The 26790-nt window shown below is 47.9% G+C and overlaps 2 protein-coding genes across 9 annotated transcripts in view; one reads left to right on the forward strand and one right to left on the reverse strand.

Annotated features, from left to right (window-relative positions):
- Positions 1 to 23164, reverse strand: ATG4B (autophagy related 4B cysteine peptidase). Of its 4 annotated transcripts, XR_013931840.1 has the most exons (15): positions 22656 to 23164; positions 16519 to 16617; positions 15904 to 15975; positions 13673 to 13771; positions 12683 to 12784; positions 11253 to 11325; positions 10201 to 10280; positions 6786 to 6982; positions 5666 to 5744; positions 4764 to 4909; positions 4100 to 4156; positions 3722 to 3815; positions 3459 to 3569; positions 3205 to 3240; positions 1 to 1846 (listed from the first exon to the last, which is right to left on the reverse strand). XR_013931840.1 is itself a non-coding variant. In XM_080410409.1 (14 exons), the coding sequence occupies exons 1-14, from the start codon at positions 23032 to 23034 to the stop codon at positions 1773 to 1775; spliced, it is 1587 nt and encodes a 528-aa protein (XP_080266535.1). In that variant the 5' UTR covers positions 23035 to 23164; the 3' UTR covers positions 1 to 1772. The 4 variants fall into 4 exon arrangements, 3 of the variants coding, with proteins under 3 accessions (XP_080266535.1, XP_080266536.1, XP_080266537.1); XM_080410409.1 differs by lacking the exon at positions 3459 to 3569; XM_080410410.1 differs by lacking the exons at positions 3205 to 3240; positions 3459 to 3569 and having other exon boundaries at positions 22656 to 23160.
- The window catches only part of THAP4 (THAP domain containing 4), a 22005-nt gene continuing 17304 nt past the window's right edge, over positions 22090 to 26790 (forward strand). The window contains exons 1-2 of one of the 5 annotated variants that reach the window (XM_080410406.1): positions 22090 to 22236; positions 24388 to 25544. In XM_080410406.1, coding sequence (XP_080266532.1) covers positions 24713 to 25544 — 832 coding nt within the window. In that variant the 5' untranslated portion in view covers positions 22090 to 22236; positions 24388 to 24712. Of the gene's footprint in view, positions 22237 to 23230; positions 23537 to 24387; positions 25545 to 26790 lie in introns of those variants that run through there. The other 4 variants (XR_013931839.1, XM_080410405.1, XM_080410404.1 and 1 more) reach the window with 4 other exon arrangements.

Here is a 26790-nt window from a genome sequence, read left to right on the forward strand (position 1 = left end):
AAGATTTTAGATCTGTTTATTCAGATACAAATTGAAAGCAGATGAATGGAGCACAGCCCCACTTCCTCTGCTGCCTCTTCCCCTAACTACAAGACAGAAGAGGAGAAGCAGGCAGAAAGCAGCAAATAATTTAGTGACAGAAGCATTGTGGTTCCCAGTTCAAACCTCTGCTTTTGGATAGCATAGGGATAGTTAGAGCATCAGTAGGTCAGTCGCAGGGGAAACGGGTCATTTCTAGCCAGCTGCCACCACCCTGGGGCACAAAAGCATCAACTGACAGGCTCCAATCCTAAACGTACAAAACAAAGCCTTGTAAACAGGTTTGCAATCTGCACCGTGCATTCAAGAAACTACTTGAGCAACTTCTGTTGCAGTTTGCATTAAGACAGCTTTCCTTCACGGTTTACCTTTCTTAGAATTCTGTGCAGAAAAGAGCCCCAGGCACAGCTATCGTCTTAAAATAGCTACAATTTCCAGTATAATTGGACCTTCTCAAGGCATTGTCTTTACTGCCCTCCTTGGGATGATTACTTGAAAGGGGTGTCTCCAGGTTAGCTCCTACAGTACCTTTGTGCATATGCCACAGGGAGAGGGAGCTGGCAGATGGCAAAAGGAGAGGTACCTACGCAGCTAGGAAGCCTCCTTGACCTTCAGGCACCTCTACCAATTTGGAAAGGGAATGTCTAACAGAAGTAGTTGGAGGAACTGCTGAACAACCCACCGAGGACACCTTGAGGAATTTTATTGCTCACATTTTTTGTACCGACAGAACTAACTCCCTAGACGCTATGCCAGCACACGCCCCAGGCACATGGCTGGCAGATCTCAGCTGTCCTGTTTTGCCTCTCCCAGCTGTGGATTTATTGTGGGGTTTTTTCAGGGCTATGGAGTCCAGTTCTCTGCTCAAAGCAGCTTTCTTGAAGATACTTGCTGTAGAGATTAATCCATTGTAGAAGCACAATGCGTTATCATCTTGCCAAGCAAGAACACGTGCATTTTCTATTCTCCTTCCATTCTTTTTGCTGTTATTTAAACTGAGATTGAGATGTTCCTCCCCAGCAGCATGGGTCTACTCCACACTTTCCCAGACAGCCTTTCGCTTATCGAGTTACCAGTCAACTTGTAAGTTCTCTCAACTTCCTTTTCATGGGAAGTGAGCAGGAGGGGGGTACTACACGTGTGAGGAAGCTCTGTGTACTGCCAGGCACGAGCAGGAGCTGTACCGTCGGACGGCTGACCACCTGCGCTCCAGGGGCTTCACAGCTGTCTTGCTGGGACACGTCTGCTGTTCATTTGCATTGTGAGCTGCAGTCCAAGTTGGCCAGTGAGAAGAGAAGCTGCTAAAGGAATTAACTGTACATTTTACCTATTAAGTGACAGGTGGCTCTATTTAAGCATCAGAGGGGAGGCCCCATGTAAGGTTTTAGTGCTCTAACGATTTCTATGCCTCCCCCAGAAGGCCAGCTGACCTGCTGATGTAACAGAAAGGCTTTGAACTCGTAAGCGCCACTGCATCCACTTCCAGCAACTGTTTTCTGCTGAGAAATTCCGACTCCAGCCAGTAAGGCTGTAACACCCACTTGGTTCTTCATCCCAACGCAGACGATGCACGCTCCGCTCAGAGGCTGCACAGAATGCCAGGATGGACAAGAGGCGGGGATGGCAGCAAGCGCCTATGAAAACTGGTAGCCCCAGGCTCTCGAAGGAGCTTCCCTCCCCCCCCTTCTCCCCACACATAACACAAATTTGCAGAGTCAGTGTCCTATTTGTTTTCAAAGGGATAGGATTTCAAAGTCTTCATCTTCCGAGTCAAAGAATCTTTCCAATCTGTCAGCATCCGAGGAGTCTGCAAGAGAAAAAGAAAGCATTAGCTCCTTGGGATGCACTGCCTGCTCAGCATCAGTGAGACCAGCAGCTGGAGGGCAGCAGAATTTGTCAAGTGCTCTCAAGCTCCAAGAGACTCGGTGACTGACACACCTGAATGAAGGCTCTGAGAGAAGGGATGAGAACATGTCAGTAGCACAAAAAATGCACTGGAGAGAATTCTATGGTGTGCAGAAGGTGCAGCATGTTTCACAGAACCCAAGCACAGCCCTGGTACAGTGCAACTCTGTGTTGTGACTCTTTTGTACAACCTTCCTGTGCAGCAGCTCTGTATTAGCAGGAGGCCGTTCTGCCTCAGGAGGCTCAAAATAGGAGAACTTGCCCAAGGTCTGGACTAATATCCATGAAGCTTTCTGGCCCAATTAAGCGATACAGGAACATTTTCCTCCCCACCATGTATTACAGACTCACTTTCTGCTATAGTTGCCTTCGATCCAGCTACTGGGGAATGTAATTACACAACATGCGCTCTCCCAAAAGCATTTAGTACAGACCATTTTGCGAGGAAGGGTAACGTACTTGATCCCTCCAGTCCATCCCTCCAACTCTGTGGTGAGGAGGGAGCACATACCTAAAGGGGAAGCAACTTTACTATAGGGGAAATTCAGGTGAGAATATATGGGCAAACTGGGGAAGTAAAGGAGGAACCTACATTAACTCAGGCTTCAAGAAAGCACTCGCTGGACTTGGCAGGACAGCCAGCCAAAAGCTAAGCTGCAGTAACTGATGGCTGGGGACAGAGAAATACAAAGCTGCAGGACCCCCTCAAACCCTTTGTGACAAGCTTTAATCCCACAGTAAAGTGTGCAAACGCCTAATGTCACTGGTTTTGATCTAACTTCAGTGCCCATGAGTGCTGGCAGCACAACTTCCAGAGATGCTCTGCAGAGGAGCACCCTCTTCACTTAAGTAACAGAGCAGAGAAGCCAACTGGCTGGGGAAAATAAGGACAAGAGGCTGGACAGTCATCAGAGTACAATTCCTGCTTGCGAGGGGTAGGACTGTAAGAGAAATGGAATGGCCATAACAGATGTGAGAGGCTCTACAGGCTGGGGAAGAGGGGTAAGGACAAATAGCCCGTTATAAAAAATATTTTTAAGACTAAGAAGGGCAGCAATTAGGGACAGTTTAATACAGGCAAGGATCAATCGACAGTTTAAGGGAACCAAGCATTTTTACAGAAAAGGACAGTGAGATAAGGAAGGCTTTGAAAGTTCATGCTAAGGAGAGAGATAGCAAGGAAGCACAGGGTGCAGGAAGCAAGTGACAGGACACAGTCCAATGCCTGGTGACAGGGTAAGTTCATCCACACATACTCACTCCTCTTGGCAGAAGCTGTCCATGGCTCTTTATCTCCTGCAATGTTTGTGCATGTTATTAACATGATAAGCAGAACCTGACAGCCAAGATATTGCCCAGCACTTGTTCCTTTTTGCATTGGTAGTGGCAGACATCAAGGAAGGAGTGCCTTATGCAGGAACTAAGGTTAACCAGCCCCATCTTTGACCATTTTCAGCCTTTTCAATGGGCACTTTTGATTCCTCCAAGCATCCCTTTATAAATCGTAGACTCACATTGCTGTGACAGCCTATGAACTTGTTTTTTCTTCCCTTCAGTCACCATCACCCTTCACAGACTCATTCTCAAAATCGTCCTGAGATGCTGTGGGATCTGCAAACCACTAGCTGAAAGCCAAAGAACCGTATAAATTGACCCAGAAGCTCCAGATCAAACTCCAGGCAGAACAGGAACATATTAGAAGTCACCGTGCAATTCCACCCAATTTCCAGAAAAGGAACTGCCTCACCCTTTGCTCTACCTCCCTGCATGGCCTCACCTGGTGTGAGATTCAGGACATCGGGGTTGGAGAAATGCGATGGCTGGCGTTCTACCAGTTCGAACATTGGCAGCACTCCTCTTACCAGGGACAGCTGCAGAGCAAAAGTAGAGCCATGAGAATCAACAACTCCGTGCTCACGGTGCTCTGGGTCTTTAAGGGTAATAACAATGTGTTGAGACTTCACTGCAGTTGAAAAAACATTTCTTTGACTCACATCATCAACAGAATTTCAGAGCTATGTTCTTTTTGGTAGTTTAATAAGCTATTTTCACATGCTTTGAAATGGGATCATGCTCCAGAAAACATGGTCTCTGTGCAGCAGTTTGGAAACAAGACAATACCCTATATTCCTTTCCTGGTGATATCAACACAAACCTTTTTGATCTGCTGGCACCAATTGTTAAAGTCCTCCTCTGTGTTGCAGAAAAAACCCTGGAAAAAAAAAATGTATATATTGAAGATTGATCGTTTCAGTCTTAAGGCCTTGTATGAACACCAAGCAACGTGATCAGGACTGCAAGCAGTTACAACACCCAACTGCCTTGCTTTTAAACTGTGGCTTATACGCTTGATGTGACCAGACTATCCGAGTGATAGAATCATGATTGACTATTAGGTCTGCTCTACTGCAGAAGGAAAACTGGGCAGAAACAACCCCCATGGAAACAACGGGCAGGCATCTCAGGTTCAACAGAAAACAAACCATGCTGAATCACAACATGGATTCAGATCTGCCCATCAAAAGGCAGGAATCAAAACCCAAAGTAAACCCAAGAGAAAGATACTGCCCCATGAGGAATGGCATTTAATTGCCATGTAAGGGGGACTTCCCTGTACCAAACTGCTTCCTGCATGAGGACCCTCTTTACCAATGTTACCGAAACCCACGGCAGCACCTGCCCAGAGCACAGCATGCCTGCAGTGCACCCAACCCATCACCGCTGCCTTTGCCAGTTCCCCGGGGAAAGGGACAGCCGTGACGCAGAGGGACCACAACGCTGCTCCTTCGGGTGATCAGAAACCAGCAGCAAGAACGCACCACCGCAATGGAGGGGTCGAGCTCAGCAATGCTCATTCTGCAGGGAGGGTGCTGGCAGTGGAAGCTTTCATCGGGAAGACAGCCGCTGTCATTGGGCTCCACTGCAGGCTGCGTAGTGTGGGGATCCAGGTAAATGAGTTCCTCACCTGGACAGACAGGCAAGGAGACATCAACAGGAAGAACCATGACAGAAGCTGGTCTTCTGAGAAGCAAACAGTGAGATAGAAAGAGGAGGAAGAGCAACGACAGAGCCAGCTCTTGTAACCCCACAGAGGAACCCCTGTTCTAGGGACAACTTCCTTTCAGCCACTTTCCCAAACGCTTCTCATCCAGGCAAGGAGCTAGCTGCCAGCGCAGCCACAGTCCAGCCCTCCACAGCGACACCCTGGGATCAAGGCACAGGTGCTATCTGGATACTGTTCCTGCACATGCCTGCCAGGGTCCTGTGTGAGCTCAAGCAGGCCCCAGGAATGCAAAGCATAACCAGCTTGAGGTCTCAGGCAGAGAAAGAAAATCAAGAGGGAAGGAGGAGAGCAAAAAGACAAAGAGTTTGGAGGGTTTCAGGAAAGGGGTAACTAAAGGACGCTGAAATCCAGCCAAGCCCCTAAAGGGATGTCAGCTCTGAATGCAGGAAGAAATCTCGATGCACACCTCTTTACAGGCAGCTGTTAGCGTTACGGAGTGGAAGCTTACAGCCCACACTGTGACCAGCGTTCAAAGCTACATCACTCAGGTTCAGGTACATCACAAAGAGGGTTCAGCCCACAGCAGCCTTCCATCCAGCAGGAAAGAACCACCCTGCAGCATGCACCACAGACCTAGCAGGAGAGCTGTACTGCTCCACATGCATTTTTTAGCTGCAGGGCGATATAGGAAGTCTTTGCAGTAGTCTGGGCACTCACCTACATAGCCAATGAAGTAGTGAGCACTGTTTGGTTTCCCTCCGATCACTCCCAGGGACTGGGGCATCATGAAGCAGTGCTGGAAAAGCAATACAGAAGACACACAGCTGACAGACAGTGAGACAGCAGGTGGCAACAAAGGCAAACATCCAAATATGCACTGGGAAAGAAAGATGGAGACACTGAAAAGTAGCAACTCTAGCAGCAGAAACAGCCACTTTGGAGAGAAGACCCATCAGGAAGGCTGAAGGCTGCAACACAGGGCCTTCAAGGAACATGGAAGCAGCTCAAAAACACTTTTAACTGCTGACAGGAACACACAGGTGGACCAAACAGAAGAAGCAGCACTACTCCAGGGCTCTGTCCAGGCAAGCCCTGGCTCAGCTGCAGTCAGTGGCAAGATCCCCTGGAGCTGTCATTAGGTTGCAATAGTGCTCTTGGGAGGGAACGTTCATTTGGGAAACAGTTTTTTAAGTTCCTTATCCAGTTGCAGTATCCAGGCACATTCTACTGAGCCAAGGGCAAGTAACTTCGTGTGAATTTGGAGCTCTCTTACCCGTGCAGCTCAGAGCTTGGTAGCATTAGGACAGCAAGACAATGTGCACCCTGTCTTGTGCATTTACTCTGCAGACCCTAAATTCTGCAGCCTCCTGATACTCCAACCTGCAACCGTTGGCCAGCTTCTAGCCTTAGTCTGCAGTACAAGCTCCAGCATCAGAGGCACAGGGAGTTTGCAACACTACATTCATTAATGCCACCAAGCACAGTACAGTTGTGCTGAACAAATGCTTCAGCAGGTTGGGACCATCTGTACACAAAGAGGGACCAAGATTAAGTTGTGAAGTAAGATTCTCAAAAAAACCCCCAACAAACAAGCCAAAAAAGAAAACAACCAACGAAGGCCCCAACCCCCCAAACACCCCCCGCATTTTCCTGACTATAGCCTGCAAGAACACATATCCTGACCTCTGACAAGGATTGTCTCTAAACACATTTTTCTTTTGCAAACAGGATAATTACTTCTGAGTGGTTTTGCCCTAAAACCAAATTCCAGAAATGACTTAATTCAGCAGGGTCCTTAAGCATCAGAACACCAGGAATTCAGCTCCAGATCCCCTACCTTTAGTGTTTCAATATAGGCTTCATTGATCTCTGTGAGCCCAAGGCGGAGAGGTATCAGCAGCACCAATGGTTTCCACAGTGAGAGCCTATCTCTAACCCCCGCTTCCTCTGGGCACCCGTTATAGAGTACGTCTGACTCCACAGCAGGGCATGCTGCAGCTCCAGCACCTGGGAAGTTGGACTGGCACAACCGCCCTACAAAAAGGGAACATGAGCAGAAAGTATCAGAAATAACCTCCATTTCTACAGCTTGAGTAATCCTGTTCAAGCTCTGATCAACAATTGCTACTTAATAAAAGCCTACAGCACTTGAAAAGCTCAAAAAGGTCCAGCGCTGTGACCATGTGATGTATGTACTCCCTGCAGGGCTTCTGGTAGGGCTCAGCATTTTGTCTAAGCTTACATCAAGACTATGCCAAAGCATGCTGTACTCACAGCCACCATCTGGTGGGCTGTTAAAATGCAAATTCTTCCAGCAGGTGAGCAGCTAAGTAACAACCTGTGCCAACAAGGTTGAGCGAGTTGATCAGGTCAGGCAAGAGTCCCAAATTCAGAAAGTGTGTAGGCTGAAAGAGAAAAACCTGGAGTGTTCAGCTCCAGAGGAGTTCATGGAGGATATGAAGACAGTTGAACTAAATGAGGAAAGTGTTATGGCTTAACACAGGAAATATTCACCTGTAATTAGTGCTGTAAAGAGATGAGACTGTCCGTGGTATCTGTTGCCTGTCTAGAGCAGTTGTAATTTTCCTAAAGTTCACTAAAGCCTTCAAATTTTACCAGGGATCATTCAGAAGCTACTTTAGAGACCTAAAGCAGGATGATCATTGAACTCTGCAATTTCAGCATGAGCTTTGCCTGCAAGATATGGGGCAGTAAAACTCCTCAGGGCATACGCATGACTATAAGCGCTATGCATCCTCATTCTACAGACCTGACACACACACAACCAGGCTGTAACACAACCAGATTATGTAAATTCAGGTATAGAAACATCTCCAAGCCTACCTGTCTCACTGGCCATTTTCATTACTTGCTGGGTGTGTGTGAAGAAGAAACCCAAACCCCCAAGAAGCCCACAGCACTTTAATTACCAAGCCAAGGCAATTACACAAAATGCCAAAGGCTCATTTAATTTGTTCCTGGCCTAAGCCGAATGCCGAGACACTCTAGAAGGTAGGACACAAATGTAAACAAATACCTTCATCACCAGCCATTTCAGCAGGGTGTTTGCTCACTACTAAGAGCTCTGAACCCAGCTGAACAAGGAGAATATTACACCCCAGGTTAGAATAAATAGGATTTTGATCTAAAGGCTCAGTATGAGAGACAACCTGCACTGAGGAGTTTGCAGTTGCTCCCTATACTGTCCCTCAAGGAGGGTGAAGGTGTATGTGTGCATCTCTCGTGAACAGACATACAGTTACTGGAGGTCCTGAGAAAACTGAAAGTCACTTTTTGTAGTGATTTATCCTGTTAATTCAGTAAAGATTATGGGGTTTTTTTTGTTGCAGTAGTCAGCCTGTTCTGATGATCAGAGATCAGCTGCCAAGCCAGGGCTGTTGCTGAATGGGGTATCACTGTAAGTTTCCTCATCAGGCAAGGCGACTGGCAACCCTGTGCTGTGCTGTGAACATACTTAACCCAAGTTTAAGCAGTAGAGAGCTTGGCACCGACTAAATTCACCTTGTTTCTTCGGCAGGCTTTGCAGTGCTATGGTGCCACAGCACAGCAGAACATGCCTAAAGCTTCCCCAGCTGGATCCAAACCATTTATTGCAAACATATCCCAACAGATGTGACACAACATCTCTGGGTACTGACCTTACTGTCTTTGTTTCTCACCACCTTTCTGATGCACAGGAGCCTCCAATACCCAACTAAGAGCCCCTTTCTGATACAACAGACTGACTCAGCAGAGAGAAAGACAGATGTTTCTTTACTGCTGTAGCAAAAGGCACTTCCTTCGAATCTTAGGCTGAACAGTTATTAGTGACCAAATTTAAAATGTATGAAACAGCATTAACTTCTGAATGCTTCACTCGACAGACGTTTGGGGTACAAGATATGTAACACATACCTACAGACACGTAACACATCAGACCTGCTCATAAAGTGACTTTCAGGCCCTGAATGGGTATATTAAGATTCACGTTCGAGGAAAATGAACAAGCATCCCCTGCACAATACAGGCTGTATGGACACGTTCCTTGAAGCGGTGTCAGTGCCACACAGACAAAAGCCTGCAGCATACCCAAGCCCTGCAGCCAGCATGCTTCGGTTTTTAAAACAGTGTTTTCAGGCTAAAGATGAAAGATGGACCCAACTTCTGTTTTCACGCTGGCCCTTGTTTCAGCCAAGAGCATGAGCATATACCTTCACAGGACTACAAGTACCTAAGGTTAGACACGATCTCAATCAGATCCTATGTTTCTTGGGTCTCTCAGTTGAGGCTACTTCATAAGAGATCTGACTTTCTGCAAAGCGACTGTCCCGCACTTTAGGGACAAGTTGCCTTTTAATTGATTTTGGCTCCGCGGCAGCCAAAGCCAGCCTCAGTGAGGCCTGCCACTATCTCACCCGTAACCTTGCACCAGCTCCAGCTCTCACTGGACGGTTCTATGTGCTGTTTTAGAACACTACCCTGGCTGAATACATTGCATGGTTTTCTGCTGTGTAAGCGCACTGCTACATGAGCTAGTCTAAAGCAAGCAAGGGGAAGGTCTGAGTGGCCAGGACCATGCAAGACTGCAGCTAGCAGCAACACAGGCATTCAGCTTTGGTTACTGCAGCACCACAGCCTCAGCAAGCATGCTACGGATGGACATATTGCACAGCTGTTCAGCCTCCAGAGCCATCCTATTGTCAGAATGCACCAAAAAGAAAGAAAGGGTGGGGGGAGAAAAAAAAGAAACAACTAGTGAGCACTCCTTAGATGATGATGAGACCCACTCCAGAGATGCGTTCTCTTCTCCCTCCCCTGTTAATTTTGTTCATTTTCCTCTTTAGAGATCTGTTGTAGTTTGCTTACTCTGCCTAACAGCCGAGACAGTCCTACCCCACCGTATGAAAGAGGAAGCAGCCACTTACTGGTTGTTAGCTGCGGCCATCGACAAGTTTGACACTACCTTCCAAATGGCTCCTGCCTATTGTCTTAAGGTCGGCAGACCTTCTCTCCATATCCAGAGGCCACAGTGTCAAGTTACAGGATTTATCAGATGAAGCAAAAGTCAAACATGGGGCTTCCTTGCACTAGAACAGCAATTCTCATCTGCTTTTAGCACGCTTGGCCACAGCTTTAAGACAGAACATTTACTTCAGGTTTGTTGTATTGTACTACTACATGACCTTTGGGTTTTTTTCTGGCTTCCTGTTTGCTGGAGGATATACCACATTCTACCTCCATGTGATACTTACGGATTTCTTCCATCACTACTGTGTTGTCCATGGCTATGTGTACTGCCAGTGAACTCCATGTATCAAAAGTTGCAAGTTTTCTATAGGAAAATCAGAAATAAAGTAAGCAAGGTTCAGTTACAACTACAAGACAAAGATAGCAATGTATCAGAGAGGAGAAATTGGATAGTAATTCATTGCCACTAGTTATTATAGCCAGAAGAATGAACAAGTTTGCAAACGGGACCACACCTGGGAATGTGTACCTCCGCCGTGCTAAGTACAAGAGCCCTGATAACATCTCCAGCTCAAGTCTCATAACCGCTGGTTACCAGAAAGCAAGACAACATAAAAAATAAATAATAATAAATTAAAAAAATCACTTTGTCTTTCTGTACATATCTCCTGATCACCTATACCAGATTGGCTAATCTGGCATATGGTCTGACCTGGGAAAGCTGCTTTTAGGCAATCCTAGCCTATTCCAGGGAGCTACCTGCTCATTTAATCAAAGCAAGGGAGAAACAGTGACAGGAGGGAGAATGTTTCCCAGCATAAGGTGTGTCCCAGTTAATGCAAAGGCAGTCCATGCTCCACCACTGCTCTGATCCTCTGCCTGTCCCCACGGAACCCAAGCAGCAAATATTAATGCTTTCCTCTGCTAATGCATTAATGGCTGGCTGGCAGCTTTTTGATAACGATGACAGTATTGTCAAATCAGCAGAGGCAACTCAGAGGCCAGCAGAGATCCAAACAACAGCAACTATCATCTACTCTGACACTTGCTTCTGGTCTGCTGCAGAGTACTGCACTTGGTTGACTGTGGGACATGGAGAGAGATCTTTGGGGGTAGTCCTCAACTTGAAATCTGTTTTCTCTCACATCTTGCCCAGCATCTGAATGACAGAAGGGGTCCTTTCAAGTTTCTGCCCAAGCAGGTTGCCTGCTAACACCATTAAAACATACAGCTTCGCTTTAGTCAGTGGGCAGAAACCTGTAAACTAGGAGGTACTACAAAGCAAACGACCCCACTGCATGGCTCAAACGATTGAAAGGAAAAATGCAGCACTTACTTGAGCACTTGTGCAACTGTGTTTGGTCCATACCACTGACCTATGGATTTTCCCTCTCCAACTCCCATCTGGGCTGCATCACAAGAAAAAAAAAACAAATAATGTAGCAAATAATTTCACCTACACTGCATCCCCTCCTAATCAGAGTTTGTGTATAATAGAGTCGAGATCTCACTTGGAAACATTTTTGAGTCAGCAGAATTTACCCTTTCATGAGGTATCTTAGCGTAGATGGGAACGAGAAGCATATCCTGAAGGTCTGTAAAGCAAATCCTTTCCCCAAAATGCAGTAACACAGCAGTTCAAAAAGGCAATGTTATCTCAGAAGAAATTGTACTTAAACTTGATATGAGACCACCCCTGTAATCTGAAGTTCTGTTTGCTAGAGATGACTTAACACCCTATAGGAAAAACTGGAATAGGCTGCTTCTCTTTTATTTGCCAGGAATGTTGTCCTGGTTTCAGCTGGGATAGAATTAGTTTTCTTCTTAGTAGCTAGTACAGTGCTGTGTTTTGGCTCTGATGTGAGAACAATGTTGATAGCACACTGATGTTTTCAGTTGTTCCTGGGTAATGTTTATACTAAATCAAGGACTTTTCAGTTTCTTGAGCCCTGCCAGCAACACAGGAGATTTAGGAGGGGACACAGCCAGGACAGGTGACCCAAACTAGCCAAAGGGCTATTCCATACCATATGACATCATACTGAGTATATAAACTGGGGGAAAAAGGAGGAAGGTAGAGACATGCGGCATTATGGCGTCTGTCTTCCCAGGTAACCATTATGCGTGACAGAGCCCTGCCTTCCTGGGGATGGCTGAACACCTGCCTGCCCATGGGAAGTGGGGAATGAACCCCTTGTTTTGCTTTGCTTGTGTGGCTTTTGCTTTACCAATTAAATTGTTCTTATCTCAACCCTTGAGTTTCCTTTCTGATTCTCCTCCCCATCCCTCTCGGTGCGGGGGAGTGAGCAAGTGGCTGCGTGGTGCTTGGTTGCCGGCTGGGGTTAAACCACGGCAGTCTTTTATATTAGAGTGAGATCCTTCCTTAGTCCATTTGCTACTCCTGAGAATTTCTTTGCTCAGCAATCTTCTCATATTACAAGGTCCTAGCGAGAACCACAACCACATGCATTCCTCTCGCCTTAGCTAGCCAGGATATGGAAAGTGATGCTGAATATAACCTAAAGCATTAGGCAAACCTGATGGCCTTAATGGAGTCAAGAAGAAGAATCCATCACAATCAATAATAAAGAATGGTAGTTTCACATCATGTCAGAAAACAAGCAGCCCAGGATCATGTACTACCACAGACCTGCTTGTTGGTTTGGTTTTTTGGGCCTAAGGTAGCAAAACAAATGGGGCGATGTTCTATACTCACGGGAAACCCAGACTGAGTATCTCCACACTCTTCAGCACCCAGACTCTTACCTATTTGGTGAATGGAGTAGTAGCTGTCTTTTTTGTCAATGAAGGCATTAAGAACATTGAAGTAATTGTCCATCTGCCTCTTCCCTTTTATCCACCTCCAGTCTAAGACAGACAAGGGGATATATGAAACAAAACATGATATTTATTAGCAACTAGAGGCTGCAAGCTACAAGTCTCTTCCCTGTGCATCAGCTGACCCATTTTCATCTTGCCATCTTATTACTAGGCATCTGAGACATTCCCGACACTAAAGGATGATTACTTGTCTTTTAAAACGAATTCTTACAGCTGGGATAAAGGAATATCACCTTTATCACAGAAAGGCGAATAAATGAACAAACAAACAAAAAAATATATCAGAAAATATAAATCGTACCTCTGTCCCCCAGATGGGAACTAATAGGATGACAATTTCTCATTAACAGCCATGAACTACATTTTCTGGGGAAAAAACAGGTGACCTCACTAAAAAAATTGTCCCCCACAAATTCAAAGGCCATCAACAACTGTCAAAAAACCTGCTCTGGTATAAGTGCTTACAGACCAAGCATGGGTCAAGCACAAGAACAAAAGTATTCAAGGAGAGGAGACTACACTTGGTAAGTGAGAGCTCTATGACAAAACTGAACTATAAGCAAGAATCAATCTACTAAGTTGTTTTAAATTTCAGCCATATAAAAACCCCTTCACGAAAAGCCCAGTACATGCTTGCTTTCAGTGGGTTTAACTAGCATGTTACAGGCCTCTGCTTTGTTTTAAGGCTTGGATAACTATATATACCTATGTAGAGTTGTAGACAGCAAGGAAAAACCTGCTGGAGGGTTTCCAGTCGACTGTTTGCTCAACAGCCCTGAGCTTGAGAAGGCTGAAGAAAAAGTTAGAGCCCTCCGCAATTCCCAGCTGTGCCCTTGTTATCTGCTGTCCTTACAAGTACTGCACTTGTGAGAGCACATGGCCCTCAAAGGCAGCACGGGCTGTGCACTGCTTTACCTCTTCCCAAATGCCTGCAGACCAAGGCCTGAGCAAAGATCATCTGGCCACACCGCAACATACAGCCCCAGCCAGTATCAGATGTGGGACCAGTTCCTCCTGTAAATGAGGACAGAAAATAAATGCGTAGTCAATAGTAAAACAGTGCCAAGAGGGAGAAGAAATGAAAGCACTGTATGTCTACATGGGTAGCAGGTTCACCCAAGAAATGAGGCTGGGAATAAGGACCACCTTAGCTCATCTACCCAATACTGAGAAACAAAAATACAGTTATCAGTGAGTAACTTAATAGCATGCCTTAAAAACAAACAAACAAAACCCTCTAACACTAACCGAAAGGGGAAAATGACTTCAAAGGCAAATCAAAACAACTCAGCTAGAAAGGGAGATTAATTTTGTAGGAGCACAACAGCCCTTGAGCCTAGCTGCAGACTCCCAGTCCAATTCAGAGACATATTGTTACAGAGGTGCTTGTTACAGGCAACTTCTTGTAATCCTCATCTTGAGAGGGCAACTCATCATGCAAAACGAATCAGTCCCAAGGAATTCCCACATCATAAGCAGCTGTGATGGGATGAGATTCCAAACTGAACCATAAGTTCATAACTAACAGTAAGTTAGGCCAAAAAAAATCCCCCAAAAAACACCAGCCAAAAAACCCACCCCAGCAATGAAAAAACCCACATCCAACATAGTACTGGAGAATAGGCTGGATATTAGCTCACATTGGAAAGCCTGAGACAAAGCCCTCAAGGCTGGAAGCATTTCCCTGACTGAACTTCAGAAGGAAACTGCTGCTCCTCCACTGAAGCTCTGGCTATTATTACAAGCTTTACAGATAAAATGTTTAGTGTGACCACAGCAAGTGAGCTGTCTTACAAGCACGCAGACAGCTGCGCCTTAGCATAGCTGGTAGAAGTAGTTTCTTTGTAATGCTGCTTTCTTCTTCCGATCCTATGCAACTACTCTGCACAAAAAGCATGGGGAGAAAAAAAATCACCCAAGAGAACTAGTTAACTTCTAGTTAACTAGTTAACATCAGCAGCTATCTTCTATAATTTTACCAGCAATTTATAACATACACAGCATCTAAAATCGAATACTTTACGAAAATAGCATAAGACATTCCCCGTACTCTGAAGGGCTTACAATATTTAAACGGGCAAGCACAGAGGGCAGGGGCCAGCAATAAAAGGGATGGCTGGGAGAAAGACTGCACAAGAAAAAGGTTTACTGTGTGACATGCAAATCGTATCCATACTGTAAATAGGAAATGACTCAGAATGACTCTTTTTGCCCCCTCTCCTTTAATAACTCACACAGAAACCCCAACTGTGTTTGTGAGCCATAGCTAAACAGATGCTAACCCTTCAATTTCAAATGCATTTTCAACTATAGCTCACCAACATGAATTTAAAGGGATTAAACTGCATCAAAGATGTCTCATAGCTTGTTAGGCAAAGGATTTACCAGTAGGGAAAGAACAGAACAAGCCAGAAGGATCAGCTTCCAAGAAGTCCCTTTTCCAAATCTGAGCCATTTTCCCTGTTGACTGCTGGGGAGAATGTTGACACTAGGGACACAGATGGGGCTTGGAATCCCATTTACCTGCTCTTAGGTCTCTTCTGGTACACTTTCCACCCAGTACACAAAACCAAACCACAGAGGAGACCATGCGGAATATCTTAAGGAACCAAGAAGTCCTCCTTTGAATTCAGTGAGAAACATTCCCCATACCACTACAGTTCCTGTGTGTAACAGCCACTTCAGGCATTTAACATCCCCCCCCCCCAACCAAACAAAACCCCCATACAGTCTAGAGCAGATTCACAATGGCAGTAATTTCTGTATCCTATCTCTAGCTTTCATCATTTTAATCCACTTCAAGCCCAAGACCATCATTAAATAGTATTTCATGTTAGAATTATCAGGACCTAATGAAAATAAAGATCTTCCCATGTTGCTCAAAGAAAGGATGTTCCTAGGTAGGCTTCCCAAACTAATTTTTGTGTCCTTTTTAAGATCACTGTAATCCCTCAAACCCAAGGGGATGAGGAATTCTCATTATCAGATAAACAAAATGTCTGTACTATCAATTAAGTGATGTGCATTTCAAATTCTTATAAATGGAAAGCCATAAATGTTAGGCTTGTGGGGACTGTTTCACTAGGTAGAGATAACTGGATTATCATCATTTCCAGGATGTACTTAAACTCGTCCACAGTACATACCAATAGCAGGGAAGTTCTTTCTGTAGGTGAACCAAAGCCGAGAGGTCACATCCAACAGGATGTCTTCTTTCTCTGAAAAAATTTCAGTGTTCAAAGGCATGCACATAAGGGTAGAGCCAAACAGCTAAATCCATCTCCCACTCACCTTCCCTAATGACAACAGCATTCTGCTCCTCACACAGTCTGCATGCCCAGAGAGGCAAAATCTGGCTGAGGAACAGGACAGTGTCTGTCCTGTGCAGAAGGAAATGCTTTTTTTCCCCGCCCCAAAATAGCTGCAATCAACCCAAAGACACCATGGCCATAGGCAAACTATAAAGCAGTAAACCACCTTCTTGCCTTTCCCCTCAGCTATCCCCCTGCTTCAACCATCCTGGCCTCACGACACAAGTCCCAGTGACTGCTCTATGATAACTTTCTGCACAAAAGTATTCCAGAGTCTGCGGAGATGGCCAGACGGAAGCGTGGCAGTTACTGTCTACGTGCTTTGCCAGTGAACAGGCTCCACAGTGTGCTTGTAAGGTCTGCAGTCACCTCGCTGCTCAGAAAGCAAAGCACAACACTAGCAAAGTCCTCTGGAGCATTACAGCATGTTGCATTGTGCATGCAAAATACCTGTGAAAACACTGTATTTCCGGCCGAGGATCCAAACGGGTTCTTTGGTCTCAGGGAAGTCTTCATATTCGAACCTGAGAGTGTCATAGGTAAGAGTAGCTAGAAAGAGAAAGAAAAAGTTACATACCTTTCACAGCTTTTCCTTGTGTTTTAAAAATCATACAAAACTACAGAATCAGAGCTGCTGTGGCCCAGTAACTTCCACACCCAGAGCACTTGGCTCTAGCTGGTAAGCAGTGGTACTGCTGCTCCTGCAATCGCCAGCTTGGGAAGGCACAGAGAACTGATGCAGCCCTGGCTGCCTCACAAGCAGAAAAGCAAGAGGGATTTCCAGGTTAAGTCAGCTCCAGGTTCTGCCCGGTGCAGAAAACGTGCAGGACTTCAGCTGGTGGCTGCACTCCGTTTCCCTGAACGGGCACTATCATGCACATCAGCAACCATACCTAGGTCCTCCTTTCAAGTGAGCAAAGGGATTAAAACCCTTCTTCCAGAGAATTTTTAGTGGTGGAACACAAAAAAAACACAGAATCACATTAAGATGGGAACTAAACCTTGCTCTGCAAGTCAGTCCCTCCTCAAGAGGCAATGAATCCAGAAGTCCTCACCTGCACTGAAAACAGCCTGCAGCTTGAGAAGCAGTATTGCCTTTACAGATGTCACACTAAAATCCGAGGAATGCAGCGCTATGCAGAGTGTACTCTTTCACAGGTGATAAGACAAACCTTATGTCTATTTACTGGCTCCCTTCACTGTAAGTGAAGTGCCTAGATATCTATCCATCAGTGCCCAGATATCCACCCTCTTACATGGCCACCACAGAACAACTCAGCAGCATAGGCTGCCCTTGGATCAGGGCAGCTTCAGTTTTCATGCAAAAGGCACAGGTAAAGGGGGAGAAAAAAGGAGACTTGGATGAACTGTGTTCCACTAGGTCTGTATTTGGAAATAAGGCACTTTAGTCTGGGAACCCTGGAAACGAACCATCTAATTCTGTAGGTGTCAATTCTTCAACAAACCACCTATAAAATTTAAAGCAGAACTAAGCTAGACTGTTCTGTGACTGCTAAAGTGGCTATTGAAAATACCTCTCATAGCAAATGCAATAAAATCTGTGGCAACGACAGCAGTTTAAAACAGGGCAACAGACTAAACAACCACAAGCTCCTCTCAGTCCCATTTTCTGTGAAAGACACCACCCTCCACAGTGCACACCTAACTTTTTACTTCCCAGGAGAGTCACCTGCTGCTTTTCTCCGGTGTTGCCTATGTAGCAGACCTCACCCTTCTCACAAGTGGAAGATGTTCGCAGATGAGCTTTCCTCACAGTCATTCCCCCCTTAGCTTTCCAAAGCATCATCTGGTGCACCAGTAAACAACAACTTGGCTGATTTGCATCAACAATAGCTCCAGAAAGTCACCACAAGGTTTTGCCACCCACTCCTTCCAGACATCTAGGATACTCCATGTTGTGCTCAGCAGACAACCCACATGAGACATTTTGACCTCCAGTAAGTACCTCATCAGCCTTATGCCCCTGGGCTCTCGGACCTGAAATTCCAGTTCCAACTGTCAAAGAAAATACTTGAGTAGCTTTAGCAAGACACCAATACCAAGTGCTGGCAACAGAGATGAAAATAGGCTCCTAAATAAAATTGTGAATTAGACTCTGGCCCTAGCCTGAAAGTTTTAGAGCATCTTCCTTGTGTGAACTGGTCTAGAGACTGCTTCAGGCACATTTAGGATCACACGGGCCACATGTTCCCTTTCCCATTCCGTGATGTGACTTCTCAACAGCAATCTAAGCCAAGCAAATCTGCTTGCACAGAAAAGTTCCAGCATATAAATAAATGCAATCTTTTCCTCTAACAAACTTTAGCAGGAAAATTAAGAAGTTCTTTACCATATACTAGCCAAACTTTAGGAATGCCCAGCAGTCCATGCTTCTGTGCCTATCTTCACTTAATAGTCTGGCTTGCTTTGCCCCCTTTCTTGCTCAATGTTGGAGATTTCTTTCCAGGGAAGGAAGCGACACGACTTCTGCAGATGTTTTCAAGTGTACATCACTTCCTACTTTCTCCCTTAATTTTCGGAAGTTTTTCTTTGGGATGAGACATTACAAATTTATTCTGACAGTTCACAGGGAGCTAGGCATTAGGGTTTTTTTTAAATTCAGTGTGTTACCAGATATAATCTTCACATAAAAACTGAAATTCTCAGGTTTTAATGGTCCAAGGAATATTTTATGGTTTATTTTGTCAGTTCTCAAGCTTGCCATGAACCCAGCTCTCTGCTAAGAGTCTCAAATAGCTTAAATAAAATGACCAAAACAAGGATGCTAGGTAGAAACTAATCAAGCTACCCACCATCTCTCTTTCTTCTTCCTAGCAACATTTCCTCACCTTCTCAAATGTCACACCCTCTGCAGCTTCACATTTTGCAGGGCACCAGGTCCTTAGCAAGCACGGGATTTGCAACTGGCAGCTTCATGGCAAGGATCTTCTGGTGTCTCTCCCTTTCAGTCAAAGCTAGGAGAGGAAGGGGTCAGCAGGCGGGAGGGATTCCCAGGCTGCCTGCTGGACCAGCTTCGTATTCAGGAAATGCAGCGCATGCAAACTCTAAGTGCCATGACACTGCACATTCAGGAGGAGAGTCCCAGATTTGCAGTCCTTCAGCTGAATGCCTGACATCTGGGCTCTCTGCAAAGGTCCTGTATGTCCAGCTGCGCAGCCAAAAGATGTGGTCAGACGTTAACATGCATATTGGTTTTTTGGAAGAAAATACTTGCCACCATCTGAAAAGGTAAAACTGCTAAATGCAGGAGTTAAAGTTTCACCTTCACAGGCAGGAAAATTTAAGTGATTGCTCCCAGTTAGTATCAGTGGCATTATAATGGGAACAGTAAACTCTCCAACAAGGGTTGAAGACGCTATGTGTTTTCTTTACAGGCATCTACCCTCACACACTCTGGTGCTCTTTCAAAACTACATTCATTATGCTGTTGCCCAGATGAGCTAAATACAAGCCAGTGGGACTCAAACAATTCAGGCAGGTGGACAAAGCGTGTCACAGCTTGCACTGGAGCCTTTCTCTACCTCTTATAGTTAAAGGCTCTGAAAACAAATAAAACTGGAAATACACAAAGCAGAAATCCTATCTTAAAGACGCTCCTTTCAGAGCTGCGAAATTCAGGTGAGATCAGCAAATTTCTCAGGCAGCAGTCCAAAACTTCACCTTCAAGAAGCCTTCAAACTATTTTAAACATCGACCTCCGAGCATCCAGGACAGCAGAGCAGCAGCCTCTGCAGGAAACCTGAGCACACATCAGATACAATAGCTTAGCTGCTTTTCGCGCACAGTGGATTTACATAGTTAAAGCGCCAAGAGTTTCAGCCCTGCAAAGCACACCCTCAGAAAGGCAGCCTCGCTTTCCAGAAGCCTCGGGCATGCTGTAATGATTCGAGGTTGGCTGGACCTCTGCCCCACGGCCACACCTTCCACAGGTTCTGCTGTAGTATCCCAGAAGACCTTCTCATCCTACATTCTCCCTAGAAAGCCTCGACAGAAAAGGCAAAGCTTTGTATGTGTCATTACAGAAAACACCTACGTTAAACAACCTAGGTAAGGGCATTGAAACTAAAACCGCATTAAATACCAACATTTCGCTTGAACCTTTGAGTTCTCTTCCACTTTTTTGCCCATGTGGTTAGATCTACTCAGTTACAAAGTAACAGGCCGCATCATAAAAGCCTGCCTTGCATGACACCGGGAACCAACTGATGCACCCAGCACGTGCCTGCAGTACCAGCGACTTTCAGTATCAGTTTACTAACCACGAGTAAGTGCAAGGTCATCGAAAAAGCTATCACCACCTTGACGCTGACCAAGAAAAACTGTGTCAATACATAGAACCAGGGCAGAGGGTGAAATATTGCCTCCCTTCTCATATTCTTAAGCTGTACAATGAAAAAGCCGAGCTAAAAACATTATCCAAACTTGTAACAAGCTCACACATAAATGAACACTGAAGCGCAGCCCGGCACCAGGGAGCAGACCCTGACTGGTGATGTCAGTTTACAAACACACTGAAGGCAAGATGTGTGCTTATGGCAAGTATTGAGTCCTTTACAGCCACTAACTTTATCTGCTTTACCAAATCCAAAATTGTTTTTCTACCAGCTTTGGGGAGCAAATAACAAGTCCAACCTTTGATGACTCAAATAGAAACACGGCAAGTAATTTTCCCTGTGGTTTGCACTGCAAAAGAGCCGATGTTCACCCTAGCATCCATCATCCTGGTTACAGTTTGCCTGCACAGTTTAGCTGTTTTAGCAAAAACCTTTTTATACAAAATACTGAAGCATTTGGAGCACCACACTGAAGAAAAACCAGGCTTTGCAATGCCTCCCTTCCCAAACTGCTGCTTGGGCTTCCCCCAGTCTCTAGAGAGGCTTTGTTCTCCGAGACTGTAACACTCCTCAGGCAGCGCCTGCAATGGCTTAGAGACCTCCCCCCCCCCCCCCGCCCCAAGTCCTTCAGCCTCCAGTTAACACCCCCACAGAAGGAGAAATGGGGTGTATGATCATCTTCCTCAGCTGATAAAGGTACATCACCCAAGGCACAGCGGAGAGGAGAAATGCTACTGGATGTAGAATATTTCAGGAGAGGGTCAAGAAGAGAAGGTACAGTTATTGTGTTAGTAACGCTCATTGCTGAAAAACGCCTAGAAAGCAGATACCGAAGAACAGCCTGAACCCTTATTTCTGGCCTTTGAAGGAGATAGTTAAGTCTTTTCTCTCCCCTAAGCTCTCTCAAACAAGACAAATCCTGATTATCTAAGCAACAACAAGGAGTTAAGAGACAGCCAGGGAGGAGAGTCAGTCAGCAGGACAGCGGCGCTTTCTTGGAGGCCCAGAGCGAACAGTTCAAAGTCTGCCCGTCAGGTCCCTGACCATCTCAGGAGCAGGGACAGACACGAAGGGGCTCGAGCCCTCATTACTCCAAAGCCCAGAGACCCACCTCCTCTTTACAAAGAGGTGATCCAGCCCTACTATTACAGCGAGGTTTTCCTTCCTCCAGTAAACCCTATAACGCTAACACAATGGGAAAGCAAACATATCTCCCGGCAGCTCAGGTTGTGTATGTTCACTTGCTGGAATGTGTTTTGTACCGAGGCGCCAGAGACTGGATGTAACGACGCGCAAGGACGCGCCAGGCAGAAAGTCGGGACACTATCAACAGGACTACACTGACAACAGCAGCGCCTGCATCAAGGACGAAAACAAGTCAAGACAGCAGCTCACAGGGATGAGAGCTGGATTCCCTTCGCATACACACGCTCGCCCAATGCAGAGGAGGAGCCCAGACGGCACAGGAAAATATCTGTGATTACGGAACATCGCTTATCTCCGCGGCCAGCAGATGAAAGCTGTTACTATGTGAAGGCTAGAAAGAAGGAAGTCCCAACCCAAGAGCCAACACGTTGCTTTTTTTTTTTTTTTTTCCTTCCCCCTGTAGATAAACAAAAGTCTCTATCGCAAAGGGCTCTGCCGGCCCTCTCGGTGCGAAGTGACGGCCCAGTCCCGCACTCGGCCGGGCTGGAGGCGACGGCCCGGGAGCGCGGCGCCGGGACAGCGAACCCGCCGATGCCTTCCCGGGCAGCCCCGGCCCGGCCCCTACGCCAGAGAACGCGGAAGAGCTGGAGGCTTGTGAGGAACGACGGTAAAGGCCCCGCTGGGAAGGGCGGGAAGGCCTCGCCTCCCGCCGGGAGGGCTCCCCCCCGGCCCCGGCCTGCAGCGACGGCGCCCGGGCGCTAACGGGGACACCGCTGGGCCGCCCCCAGCCCCCCCCGCTCCCCGCAGGGGAGGCGGCCGGGCTACTCAGGGCCCCATGACCTGGGGACGCCGCTTCCAGGGCCGGGCCCCGGGGCAGCGAGCAGGCCGGGGAGCAGCGGCTTCTCCCGTCGCCGGCCGGGTAGGGGCCGCACCTCAGAACGCTGGCGGAGGCCGCGCCGCCCGGGGCCGGGCCGCTCCGGGAAGCCGCAGGCCTCTAACAGCTGCCAGACCGGGCCGCGGGTCCCTGAGGCGGAAAGCGACCGGCTCCCCGCCGCAGCACGGAAACGGGCCGCCTCCGCCACCCACCTGCGTCCATGGCGGCGGCCCCGGCGAGGGCTGCGGCCGCTGCCGTCCCCGCCGACACATACAGCCCCGGCGCAGCCCTGCGCGGCTGCTGGTGCGAGCGCGACGCCCGCCCAATGGGAGATCCGCTCGCCGCCGGCCTCCGCGGCGGTTGGCTGTCGGCGGCGCTCGTCACGGTTCGGTGCGCCGCGCGGCTTCCTCCGCGCTCTGGGGGCTGCCATTTTGCCGTACGGAGAGGCGGCGCGGGGAAGGGAGGGACGCCGGGTCGGCAACGGAGCCAGGGCCGCAGGAGGTGGCGTGGGGGCACGTAAGGGTTCCGCTGGTCCAGCACGACGCTGGCGGAGGCGGCCTGCGAGGCGTACGCCTGGGGAAGTCCCCGCATACGGGCGCGACCATCGTGTTGTACGGAGCCGACCGAGCCCCGCCCCTCTCTCCCCAGGAGGGTAACCCCCCTCACACCGCCCCTCTTGGAAACGCCTTTGACAGCTCGGCCGCCACGGTCCGAGCGGCTCGTCGGGAGGCCGGACGCCCTGCAGCAAGGAGGAGGCAAGCGAGCGGCGCCGGGAGCGATTCCCTCCCTTCCCCCCCGCCCTAGAGTATCGGCGCTGTACGGTGGAGCCCAGGCCAAAATGGCGGCGGCCTTGTGGTGGCCGCCATCTTGGTTGACGGCAGTGCCGTACAGAAACCCCTTCCCCAGCGGCGGAGGGGCGGCCGGGGTGACCTGGCTCCGCCATCTTGCCGTACGGCTGGCGGCGGCCCGGGCCGGCGGGCGGGGGCCGGGGCGGGCCCGGCCGGCGGCGGCCGGAGATGGTGATCTGCTGCGCCGCCGCCAACTGCTCCAACCGGCAGGGGAAGGCGCACCGGGGCGCCGTCTCCTTCCACAGGTAAGGGCGGCCGCCCGGCCCGCTTCAGCCCCGCCGCCCCCGGCCCTCCGCAGGTGCCACGGCTGGGCCTCCCCCAGCCCCTGGCTCCGCTCTGGCCTGGCCGCCGGGCTGGGGGCGGCTGCCTGCCCTGCCCGTCCCTCCCCGGCACCGCCGGGCCCCCAGCGGCAGCGGCCGCCCTTTGTTTTCCTCAGCGCCGGGGACCGGCTTTGGGCTCCAGAAACCGGCCAGGCAGCGGGGAGCTGCCCCTCGCCGCCGCGGGGCCTGGGCCCCAGGCTGGGCTGAGGCCTGCCCCCCCCCCCGCCTGCCCCCCGGGCCTGCCCCCTGCCCCTCGCCCCGGCCTTGCCGGCGATGCTGCCGTAGCCGAGACCCCAGGGGGCGCCCGGTGCGAGTCCCTGTGGAAAAGGTGCCTTGTTCAGCCGCTCAGGGTCTTTTTTTTTTTTCCGGTCCGGGTCTTTTTACACCTGACTAAATACACCCGCCGTAAACATCAACGGGCTGGTGGAGGCGGCGGGTGGGCGGCGTGTTGGCCGAGCTGGGCTGTTTCGGTGCTTGTGGCATCCTCGTTCCTTGCAGGCTGCTGCCTTGCTGGCGGGCGGGTGAGCTGCTGGGTGGCCGGTCGGTTGCTGATGGAAAGGGAAACGACGCTTTTTACTTTTGTGCTGGTTGTGGAGCGGAGCTGTTGATGGAGGGAAGGAACGTTGAGTGTTTCGGCCCAAAGTGAAATAATCCTCAAATGAGTGTACCTGTTAAAGTACAGCTTTCGCGAGAATTTCTGAGACCTGAGAGTACCAACGCCTCTAATTTCCAGAATACGACTTAATTTTGCATGGGTTTTGTCTGTTTGTTCTTAGATTCCCACTGAAGGATTCAAAACGTCTGATTCAGTGGCTGAAAGCTGTTCAGAGAGACAACTGGACTCCCACCAAGTATTCATTTCTTTGCAGCGAGCATTTCACCAAAGACAGCTTTTCTAAGCGACTGGAAGACCAGCACCGGCTGCTGAAGCCCACTGCTGTCCCTACCATCTTCCAGCTTGCAGAGAAAAAACACGACAACCTGGATTATGTCAGAAGCAGAAGAAAAATAGCAAGCCAGGTGACACTGCAGGATGGAGAAGACCCTAGGGAAGGAGGCTGTGAGGTAGTTCAGAGAACCTCATCTTCTGGCCAGGACTTCATGGTGATGCAAGGGACAAATGAGATGGAGGAGGCAACTTTGCAAGTGGAAATCGGATCGATTGAGGAGGAAGAAGAGAACCTCCACAGCCAGCGGGATGGACCTCGGAGAAGGACGTTAGGTGATAAATTGGTTGCAAAGCCTGGACCTCAGAAAAAGCCTGAGAGATCTTCTGTGGAGGACTGTCCTAAAGCCACCTGGACAGGGAGCTGGATAGCAGACAGAAGTGGTGTGTCAGTTGACGATTTCACACCTCCTGCCTCTGGTGCTTGCAAGTTCATTGGCTCCCTTCATTCTTACAGCTTTTCCTCGAAGCATGCCAGAGAGAGGCCATCTTTCCCAAAAGAGCAGCTAGAAAGGAAAAGGCCAAAGAGAGATGTGGAACCAAGCTGCAGCAGCCATCTTATGGGACACAATAAGGCCGTAGCGGAAGGCTCCCCTACTTCATCCCTCACTGCAACCCCTCAGAAACCTTCCCAGGGTTTGTCGGCATCCCCTGCAGACCTTACCCCTCAGCCTGCCGCTGAGGCTGTGGTGGGGCGGAAGGGTGATACAGATGCCAACCCCATGTCAATCAACGAGGTCATCATGTCGGCCTCAGGAGCTTGCAAGCTCATTGACTCCCTCCACTCATACTGTTTCTCCTCCAGGCAGAGCAAAAGTCAGGTGTGCTGCTTGCGTGAGCAGGTAGAAAAGAAGAATGGAGAGTTGAAACTTTTGAGGCAGAGGGTCAGTCGCTCTGACAGTCAAGTCAGGAAACTGAAGGAGAAGCTAGATGAGCTGAAGAGGATCAGTTTCCCTTACTTGAACAGCCTGCTATCCCAGGACTGTGGTCAGTATTCCCAGTGGCTTTGCATTGAGGCAGAATACACCATTTTCTTACAAATAAGAGGCTGTTTAAGTTACAAGTTGTAGAGATGTGATGGGTAAAAAGTATGAGAAAGGTATGTCTTTGGAAGGAAAAGTAGTAGCTTGTGTTAAACCAACAGACAGAGGTGAAAAAATGAGAGTTTTGGGCACATGAGTTATTTCTTATATCCCAAAAGTTTTGGAGGTGATTCCTGGTATGCAATGGGAAGTTTGGTCGTGGTGTTGCTGACAACTCTCTTGATGATTTTTTTTTTTTTTTTTCCTGCCTGGATTATTTTAACTTGTTTGTGACTCAGTAGCACCTGTTAGGATTTGTCTTCCTTTGGAGCGTGCCTGTGAATTTTTTTGGTGTGTTAATGAGCTGTCATGGGCAGCAGGTATCTGGGAAAGCTGTTGTAGTCGTCTCCAGTGATGTAAGAGGTACTTGTGATCTTAGATTTCATATGCTGCGCTCACTACACAAAGTCTAAGCGAGGTGGTAGGTATCAAATATGACAATGTCATGATAACACAGTGAGGTCACTTTTTGTGACCGGATGTCTGTGTTTGATCATTTCCTCCCTTAGAAGGCAGAAGTCATCGGGAAAAGGATAATAAAGTGGCAAGAGATGGAGAATGACTTCTCTATCAATTAAAAAAATAAAACTGAGACACTTGAAAATGTAAGGGAGCTCAGCAAGGGATGAGGTCATGTAAAAAAGTTGTTGTGGAGAAGTCGAATCGGGCCATAACCCTTTTTCTTGCAAGAAAAGGAGGGATTTAATATACAGCTGATAAAACTTCTGCACAGTGACTCTAGTTGTGAGATGCAATTCAGGGGTAGTTTATGAGTATTTAATGATGTTTGGTATTTGTGTGGCTGCTGAGGAAATGTTGCGTTGCCTTGTGAAGGATGCGTGGCTTGGGGCTTTCTTGAAGAAGTCATCACACATGGATGGTTAGGTATCCTCTGATAGTAATTCTTGAATCTCTTCTTTAGGATAAAAAGAAATCTTCATTGCTGCTTCTAAAACCGTGTAGTATTAGACATGGTCAGAAACACGATACTGGCGTAGGCAGACTGTTATAGCATGGCCTACTTCCTGCTTCTTCAGTCAAGTGCAAGAAAATAAACCCCGACAAAATTCTTGAAGGTCAATACCCAATGCTAGTTTTACCATGTGTTTTTAATTTTTCGAAGTATAAGAAAACTCACAGTTTGATTTGGG

Source organism: Falco punctatus, assembly GCF_963210335.1.
Source record: "Falco punctatus genome assembly, chromosome: 13".
NCBI lineage: Eukaryota > Metazoa > Chordata > Aves > Falconiformes > Falconidae > Falco > Falco punctatus.

Bases quoted from the DNA above. Each gene is read 5' to 3' on its own strand.
- ATG4B (XM_080410409.1), bottom strand. From the start codon at position 23,034: ATGCGGGGACTTCCCCAGGCGTACGCCTCGCAGGCCGCCTCCGCCAGC. The intron at 13,772-15,903 runs GTATGTACTGTG...CCTCATTTACAG, and splicing joins AAAGAACTTCCCTGCTATTG to GAGGAACTGGTCCCACATCT. The intron at 10,281-11,252 runs GTAAGTGCTGCA...ATTTTCCTATAG, and splicing joins ACAGTTGCACAAGTGCTCAA to AAAACTTGCAACTTTTGATA.